Raw genomic sequence first — 9,906 nt, forward strand, 5'->3', positions numbered from 1 at the left:
GTATGGAAAAAAAATATAATAATATCCTAAAAAGGTATAGAAATACAATAACCAGGGCAATAGTTATATTTACATAGTCTACATTCGTTTTGCAATAATATTTATATAACTTTATGCATGTTAAAACAAGTACTTTAAATAACATGTGATAGCAAAATTAATTATTGTCACATTATAATTAAGTAAATTAAATGCACTTTCTTCCGTGTAATCGGACACTTTAAAATAATGTAGTAGCATGAATGTAAGTTGAGAACATAATATGTCTACATTTATTAAGTCAAGCTTGACTAAAAACATTTCACAAGTAATGTCAATCAATATTTGATTATACGAAATATTACTACTCTTCTTTTAAGCCATGTTTTATTATGAATTTTTGGCATATATTTTTTTTTCTCAATCCACACGAATGAAATAAATAAATATTTATTTTAAAATTATTTTTTTCATTAAATGACTTATTTTCCTTTTTTATTGGCTTAAAAAAGGATAATTTATTATTTTTATAGCAATACTTTAATTTCAGTTTGTAGTATGATTGATACAGTAACTTTAATTTAGAATTATAATTTTTTTTTAAAAAATATGGGCTTTTTAATGTAACTGAGTCCATATTTCAATTGGCTTTTGAAATTGTCCAATAATTCCGCCAGTCCCGCCTTTTTACTAATTTCAAATATTTTCGCTAAGCCCAAAAAAACAAGAGATTATAAAAGCCAAATACAGCTCTCCTGTTTTTTTGCTCTCTCTTATATTCCCTCATCCTCCCGCCACTGTACACACTGCACGTTCGCCGCCGCCGCTGCGACCTACTACTTCATCTTTTCAGATATCCCAATGCCAAGCAAACGGAAATCTTCTCCGGCTACAAAGCCAGAGTCTTCATCCGGCAGCAGGAAGTCGAAGAGACTTGTAGTTGAAAGACCAGATCCAGTAGTAGCTCAACCATCTGATTCCGATTTTGAACCGGAACCTGTTTTATCATCAAAGAAGAAATCCACGAGACGAACAACAGCTGAAAGTTCAGTGGTAGCTTGTCAATCGGAAAGCAATAACAAGAAGTTGAAGAAGCCAACTGTTGAAAAGGCAGAATCTGGTGTAGCTTCACCAGCTGATAGAGATTTCGTATCTGAGTCTGATTCGGAGACGCCGAGCAAGAAATCCACGAGGCGAGCTGCAGTAAAGGTGGAACCTTTGGTGGATTCTGTAGCTGGGAGTGATTTTGTGGAAGAGGAAGAAGTAGATGGAATGGAGCTAGGGAGTCTGAAGAAGAGCTTGTCGATTTCACCTTCCAAAAGGAAGCCTAAGAGGGCTGAGAAAGTTAAAGATGAAGAGTGTGTACTTGCCGGTGACCCTGTTCCGGATGCAGAAGCTAGACTGAAGTGGCCTCATCGCTATGTAAGAAAGATTCTTACTTTGAGATTTTAAATATTCTTTACTTTGAAATATTTGCAATTTAGTTGCAAAAACGTTTAATATAATTTTAAATGGCATGAAATTATGCTTTCTATATGGTATATCTGATATTCTGCTGCCAAACTTGATGCTATCTGAAATAAGAAGCATAATTTAAGGGACTGTTGTTGATAGTCTATCAATCCGTTTTTATTTGGCATCATTTGTCTTTATTCAATATTTTACTTACATGGCTATTTCTTTTTGTAAACAGAATAAAGGGAAAGAAAATGGTACCAAGAGCTTAAATGGGTAAGTCTTGAACCACTTTCCACTCCAACATCATTTTTGTTATATATAAATTAGTTCAAGGATTTATGTGTTTTTGGTACTTTCATGTTACAGTCAAGATGATCCGGACCAGTTAATTCAAGCTAAGTGCCATTTTAGTCGAGCAGATGTTGATGGTCAGATATATTATCTCGAGGATGATGCACATGTGAAGGTAAAGTGTAAATTAACCATAAACATACATTATTCAGGTCCTTTCATTGTGTTGATATACTCTTTACAATAGGTTTGATAGGAATGTGGGTACTTTTTATGTAGTCTTAATTATTAACTTAATGTTAAATTGTATCTGGGCCTTATTTGTGGCAAGTGGAGCTTTTTACAGATAATGGGTGGAGATGATAATTGGGGATCTAGTATGTTTGCTTACTGTTAAGGAATGAATATAGTCATATTCCTTGTAATATATGTGGACAACTTAATTCTAGGGGTTCATAGCAAATCTGTAGGACTTTCCTTTTAATTACTTCCATAGTTAGAAAGATCTATATGTATATAATCGTGTCACTTCATGTAATTTTATGTCAGCTTTTCTTCTTATTTGATATATACATGGTATTAGAGCCAGATTTATCCTCCTTGGATTTGTGGTTCATACTCTAGTTGGACCTTTGTGTAAATAGGTGTTAGCGTCACCTTGGTTGGTGAATTGCTTATACAGACTTGTGCAATTCTCCCTCTTGAGCTAGTTTTTGGGTTTGTGTTAGCATGGATGCCCTATCTTTACATCTACTTTGATATGTGTTTTCTTAGATAGCATTAAAAAAAATTCTGTTTCAATTTGTTTGATTGGTTTTGACATGACACAAAGTTAATGTAAGTAAATAAATACTTTTTAATGTTGTGGTTTTAAATTTAAGATATGCATAAAGTACTTAAAAGTCCTTTAGTATTGGGTTTGAACATCCCAGGATTAAAGTTAAAATTAAAAGAGTTGCCGTTGTTTGTGTTGACATTGGACTCTCAACTTACCATGAAACTGCTTGTATAGATTTGGTAGTTTTCTCCTTATGACTTGGCTTTTGGGGTTATTTAAACACAAGGTTCACACCTTTTATGGTATCAGAGCTAGATCTGTCACTGTTTAGGTACCTATGGTGATGTTGTCCACAATCTAATTGGTGGTCTTGGTGAGTTTAGGTGTGTGGTGGTTGTGGAGGTGTTAGAGTTCGTTAGAGTCCTACACTTATTGGGGAATGGATTGATGGTCTCCTAGTTTATATTTGAGCTATACTCCCTCATGAGCTAGTTTTGGTTTGAGTTAGGCCCAAGGTTCATATTTTACAGTTGGTTGAAATTTTTCTCCATTTATCATAGCCCAATTACTGTAAGTTGAGGTTTGTTATTTTACTTATGGCCATAAAATGTATCCATGTATTGACTAATTTTTATTATCTATCATGTAACTAGGCTGCTGATGGTGAGGACGATTACATTTGCAAGATTGTTGAATTCTTTGAAGCAGTTGACGGAGTGCAGTATTTTACAGCTCAGTGGTTTTACAGAGCTAAGGATACTGTAAGAAATGCCAACTCTATAATCTGAAAGGTTCTTGCCCCCTGTGATGCTATCATGGTCTCACATCTCTTTTTCCCTGCTAGGTTATTAAAAGCCATGATCAGTTCATTGACAAAAAACGTGTATTCCTTTCTGAAATCAAGGATGACAATCCTCTTGATTGCCTTGTGACCAAACTAAAGATTGTTCCTGTGCCCTCAAATGTATGTCTTTGTTACCTTGCTGGTGAGTACTGTGAATTGGTATTGAGTGGTTGAACTAAAAATGCAGAATATTGCTGCAGGCAACTTCACAGTTCAAGGAAAATGTAAAATCAAATTGTGATTTCTACTATGACATGAAGTACTTGCTTCCATACTCTTCCTTCATTAGCTTGCCTCCTGGTATTTATTTTTTGTCGACTCTTTTCAATTATTGTCCAACAGTGTTGGTCCTTTTGTGTTAGTATTCAAGCTTAAACATGCCTAATTGAGAGGTCAATTCTTTTTAGATACTACAAGTCCAGTTAGTTCATCTTCTACTATATCAAGTGACATTGATGCTGGTGAGGTCAAAGAACACAATCTGGAAAAGAAGCTCTTGGATCTATATTCAGGATGTGGAGCAATGTCCACAGGGTTATGCTTGGGTGCCAATAGCAAAGGCGTTAAACTTGTTACTGTATGTTCTTTCCTTCAACTTATTCTATGTTTTGCCAATTTGAACCAGCAGAATATGACTTACTTTCTTGATATTTGATAAGACCTTTAGTCCTGTTAATACAAAATCTTGGATGCAGAAATGGGCTGTTGACCTTAACAAACATGCATGTGACAGTTTGAGATTGAACCACCCTGAGACTCAGGTGAGGAATGAGTATGCCAGTGATTTCCTATCACTTCTGAAGGAGTGGGTACAGCTCTGTGTCTCTTGTTCCTTGATAAAAGGCAGTGTTCCTCCACACCCTCATTTGAAAGTAACAGATGAAGTTGATGAAGATGAAGAAAATGATGATGAAGGTGAAGATTCTGGTGATGATAAAGAAGGTGAAATTTTTGAGGTCGAAGAACTCCTAGAAGTTTGTTATGGAGATCCAAAAGAGAATAACAAACCTGGACTTTACTTCAAGGTACTTGACCATTGAGCTTGGAATTCTTTAATTCTTTGGTAGAACACAGATTTATTATGTGGAAAAGCTGAAGTCATTTTATGTTTTTTTTTCTGTGTGTTTCTGGCACTTGTCATTTTCTGAAATCACTTTGATTACTTTGTGCCTAGGTTCGCTGGAGAGGTTATGGTCCAGAGGAAGACACCTGGGAGCCAATAGATGGCTTAAGGTATACACATGAAACAATTTATTCTGAAATTTTTATGTTTATTTGTTTAAAAACATTGTTTCTAACTAGTTGACATTTGTATAGTGACTGCCCGAAGAAAATCAGTGAGTTTGTGGTGAAAGGCTTCAAAGCAAATCTTTTGCCGTTGCCTGTAAGTAAATCCCTCTTTCAGTCCTACTGGCTTTGGGGTTAAAAGATCTGAACCACTTCTAGGTTATCAACTTGCTAACGATTTGTAATGCTGACCATACTGATTGAATTTTCTGTTGGTTATTTTCTAGGGTGATGTTGATGTTGTATGCGGTGGACCACCTTGCCAAGGAATCAGTGGGTTCAATCGTTTTAGGAATAAAGAAAATCCGATGCAGGATCCCAAAAATAAACAACTTGATGTCTACATGGACATTGTGGATTTCTTGAAACCCAGGTTTGTATTAATGGAGAATGTGGTGGACCTTGTCAAATTCTCCAATGGTTTCCTTGGGCGATATGCATTGAGCAGACTTGTAGGGATGAACTACCAAGCACGGATGGGAATGATGGCAGCTGGTGCGTATGGTCTTCCACAATTTCGTATGCGTGTTTTCATGTTTGGAGCTCTTTCATCAGAGGTAATAATGATTTTGATTTTTAAGTTAATATTTTTCCAAAATTGAATTCAATGCACCTATCCATCATCCTCACTCTGCTTAAATCTTGTCATGTTGCAGAAGTTGCCACAATATCCATTGCCCACACATAAAGTTATTGTGAGGGGTGTTATTCCCGTAGAATTTGAGGTAGGCTTTTGATTTTTTAAAATGTCATGAATGCTGTATCAATTGATAATTGACTAAATGTCTATCTGTGTGCTAATGCAGTCAAACACAGTTGCGTATGATTCAGTCAGGGATCTCGAGTTAAAGAAAGAACTCTTTCTTGGTGATGCACTTTCTGATCTCCCTTTGGTATGTATGAGATATTAAAGTTGTTTTGGATGCACCTCCAATTACTTAAACATAAACTAGTTACTCTTTTTTGCATATGATTTTCTCTTTAGGTGGAGAACAATGAGCCAAGAGATGAAATGCCTTACACTGATGAGCCTAAATCTGATTTCCAGCATTTTATAAGAATGGGGAGGGATGGTGAGTCCACATATTTTGCTTGTAGAGCAATTAGGTTTTGTTGTTCCACATTTGCATCAGAGAAGTATCAGCAAACACAACTCTTAATTATTATTTTGAAAAGTTTAATGTTGTAACTAGGGCTGAGCTTGAAATGGGTTCTGCATTGATGAGTTTTGCTAATGCATTCTGGTCATTTTGTAGGGTTGTTGGGAAGCGTACTATATGATCATCGTCCTCTTCAGTTGAACGAAGATGATCATCAGCGTGTATGTCAAATTCCAAAGCGGAAGGTAATTAAATTGTTTCTGTCATGCCATTTGTGGTACTAAGTGATGAGCTACTTGAAATGTTGAGTTCTTGACCTTCTGTGATTGTAGGGTGCAAACTTCAGGGACTTGCCCGGAGTTCGTGTTCGGCCAGATAATAAAGTTGAATGGGACCCAGACGTGGAGAGAGTAAAGCTACCTTCTGGGAAGCCTTTGGTATGATTTTGTTGGAGTGATGTAGATATTGTGTTCATTTTCAGGATCTGATGATGCTTAAAATTAACAGGTCCCTGACTATGCGATGAGCTTCGTTGGTGGTAGTTCCTCAAAGTAATGATAAATCTCTTTCCCCCCCTTGTTGAGTTGGTATCTTTATTTATTTCCACCTCCCTCTCCATAATGCTAAATACTATTTTTAATTGTGACATCATGCAGACCATTTGGTCGTTTGTGGTGGGATGAAACTGTCCCAACAGTTGTGACGAGAGCTGAACCCCATAATCAGGTAGCTTTAACCTTTGCCATCTATGTTAATTCATAAAATTATTTATCTTGTTTCATCCTGATGCATTGTTCTTTATTCTCATGTTTCTTCCAGACCATAGTACATCCACTACAAGATAGAGTGCTCACAATTCGTGAAAATGCAAGGCTCCAAGGTTTTCCTGACTACTACAAGTTGATAGGTCCAATAAAAGAAAGGTATTGCTATGACTAAAATCTGAGATTTCAGTATTTCTTTTATTAAATCCCTGCTTTGCTCTATATCACCAATAGGCTGGCGACTGAGGGAAGGGGACATGTTTTTATTGTTTTCACTTAAAATATCATGCTACCGTGAGCTTAAACTAACAAGAGAATTAGGAAACTTGCCAGAGCTGCCAGTATTTGGGAGATATTTATGAATGGAAAAAGTTACTTGGCTTTTGTTTTCTTATAATGGCTGTTATGGTTATTAATATACTAAACCAACCTAGAAGAAGCTTTGGAGATCTGTTATTATTTTTTAGTAGAAGCTTCCTATGAATGGAATAAGTCACTTGCCTTCTTCATCTGAGTTTCTTTGATATTTGAAACAACATTTTGTTGCTTGCTGTGACATATTTTCATTGTTATATGACACTCAGGTACATGCAAGTAGGTAATGCAGTTGCAGTTCCAGTTGCCCGAGCATTGGGCTATTCTTTGGCCATGTCAATAAAGGGATTATCTGGAGAAACACCATTGTTCACCTTGCCAAAAAATTTCCCTTCTCATGAGGATCAGAATTGTAATGAAGTGTCACAATAATTTAAACATTAACTAATTGAGATTACCAAACTATCTTTCACCCTCTGTATGGGGGATGATTATTTTTAGGATCTTAGTTTTATTGATTAATTTGCCTTCAGACATTGTTTCACAATACAATCATGCCAATGTTGAAGCTGGTGAAGGCGTGGGTTTATGTAATAGCAAGGTGAACGTGTGTCATGTTCTATTCTAGTTCCCAGAAAATGTATTTTGAGCATTCAATTTCATGTAACATTTCAAGTTGTAAACTGTGAGAAAACATTTAGACACATTATATTTGGCATCTGTGTAACTTCACTAAGGAAATTTAATTTCACCAACCCATGTCCAAGTTGGTCTTCAAGAAATAGGAGCTGTAACTTGTATTTTTTTTCAGTTGGAATAGAGGGGTCTTAATCTCTTAGTTCCACGGATCCTTAAATGCTACTGCTTCTCTTATATGCCCTTAAACTTGATTATAGTAGACATCTATGCCCTCCAACTTGTATAGTCACACTACTACCTTTACCACCAGAAGACTTGATTATCAAGTGAACACACAAGTCTTTCTGAGGAACTGCTGTTTCATTCATTAGGAACTTTCCCTTTGTTTCTTGTTTCTCCAGTATAATTGCTAAAGTTGATGTAGAAATGGGAAGGAAATATTTACCCCAATTCACAGGGATTGAAGTAAGGTGTATATATGTTCTGTTGAACAATGACAAAAATCAAAGTGGAAACTAAGGTCGTTGGCCAACTATAGCCAACGAACTATATAAAGTTTTATTTTAAATTTCGACGGAAAGACTTGTGTGTTCACTTGATATATGTCGTTGGAACTGTCCTTTTCTCCACTGAAACGATACATTTAATTTAGACATAGGAAGTAGAAAGTTGACCAAAATCAACTTGTAAAGGACTGGTGGCTTAAGAAGACCAACAAGATTCAACTCCGACCGATGTTGTGTGTGTATATATATATACATATCATGAATTTTGATTTGGGAATATAACACAAAGCACAAGTTTCTTTCTTCATTACCAACCATTTTTCTTGCAAAATGAGTCTCTTGTTTCTACTTGCATCTTTCTTTCTTTGTCAACTTGTTTTGTCCTCATTCGCAATATGCCCCAGAGATAAAAAGTCTTGCCCTTGTAGAATTCAATCAGTCTTTTGTTGTTGATGCATCTGCATCTGCATCTTTACTTTGTGACAAGCTGTCTTATCCTAAAACGAGTTCATGGAACATGAACAAAGATTGTTGGAATAATATGTGATGAGATGACTGGTCATGTGATTGAGCCAACTTGTTGGGAAGATTGTATGGGATAATACCTGAGAGTATGTTTAACCTGGAAACACTTAAGTAACAATGATCAGGTAAATGGTTATTTTCCAAAGACCAAATGGAATAGCCGTGCATCTCTCTTGGTTGGCTATCTAACTTCACTGCAAAGATTGGTACTTAGTTCCTGCAATTTCTCGGAACCGACATTGCCTCAGTTTACAAGTGGAGTGCAGAATCTGAACACACTTAAGCTATCAAATAACTCCCTGAATGGAGAAATACCATCCCTCCCATACTGGATGGAACTAGACTTGAGCAATAACCACTTCTCTCGTCAACTTAAGCAATTCAGTACTAGTCGGTGTTGATATAAGCAAGAATGAGTTGCAAGGATGTCTTCCCAAATCAATTCAGTACTAGTGTATGTGTGAGGAAATATAAAGTTTGATGATATATTAATGTTTGATGGTCACTGTTAAATTTTAAGCTTAAGATTATCATAATCATTTATTAGTGCCTATGTTTCACAAAATCTACTCCTTGGATACAATCCTCATTTAATGTACAAACTTAGTGATATTTATTGTCAAACCTAAAAAGTAAAATGCAAAGAAAATCAAAATTAGCCAAATCCAAAATATATCAATTAGAGTACTATTTTACTCCATATTGGAGGGAGTAATTAACATAATATTTCAACGTTTGAATTGACATAATGCACAACTCCCATCAAGAGCAAGACTTTTAACTAGCAAAGGACATAAATCATAAAATCGGCATGCGATTTTTATTTTTTTTAAAAAAATTACTGATACATTTCTATCTCTCTCCTTTTGTATATTTCCTCCCATATCATTCACAATCCGAGAGTTATGCATCCACGTATTATTGATGTATCCGAGATCCTATAATTTAATTGAATTTTTGTAATTTAAAAAAAGAATAGGGATATGAGATATGTATATATAATTAACTATTAGCATACGATTTATTTGTAATATCATCATAACTCTTTATTATGAAGCGTTTTATTTTCAATAAAAAAAATATTTTTTATTTTTTAATACAAATTTAAATTTGATCCAATTTTAATATTAATAATGATTAAAGTACATACATAGGAGGCATCAAAATTGAAACTACGTTGAATTATTCATATGATTTCCAATCAAAACCTAACCTAGTTTTGTTCTTCCTTGGCTGCCAACTATGATATTCTTTCTCATTAATTTCCAAGAGAAAATTTTCACACTATTGCTATAAAAGAAAATTAATTACACTGATCGCAGTCAGAGGCGAAACGAGAATTAAGAGTTCCGCGGTTCTAAATTTCGTTAGTAACTGTCAATTAACTTTGCTAGAGGTTCACAAATTAATTTACATAAAT

At 35.2% G+C, this 9,906-nt stretch overlaps 1 protein-coding gene across 1 annotated transcript; it reads left to right on the forward strand.

Moving 5' to 3' along the window:
- The first annotated feature begins 744 nt into the window (after positions 1-744).
- Positions 745-7,571, forward strand: CMT2 (DNA (cytosine-5)-methyltransferase CMT2). Its single transcript, NM_001366667.1, is given in 20 exon segments — positions 745-1,401; positions 1,673-1,710; positions 1,804-1,903; positions 3,160-3,267; positions 3,351-3,470; positions 3,551-3,650; positions 3,758-3,927; positions 4,046-4,375; positions 4,525-4,583; positions 4,668-4,734; positions 4,865-5,194; positions 5,294-5,362; positions 5,444-5,530; positions 5,623-5,710; positions 5,894-5,982; positions 6,070-6,174; positions 6,245-6,288; positions 6,394-6,463; positions 6,557-6,660; positions 7,086-7,571. Coding segments are annotated over 20 exon segments (2,802 nt in total). The 5' UTR covers positions 745-840; the 3' UTR covers positions 7,249-7,571.
- Positions 7,572-9,906: the final 2,335 nt, after the last annotated feature.

This window comes from Solanum lycopersicum, chromosome 12 (assembly GCF_036512215.1).
Source record: "Solanum lycopersicum chromosome 12, SLM_r2.1".
NCBI lineage: Eukaryota > Viridiplantae > Streptophyta > Magnoliopsida > Solanales > Solanaceae > Solanum > Solanum lycopersicum.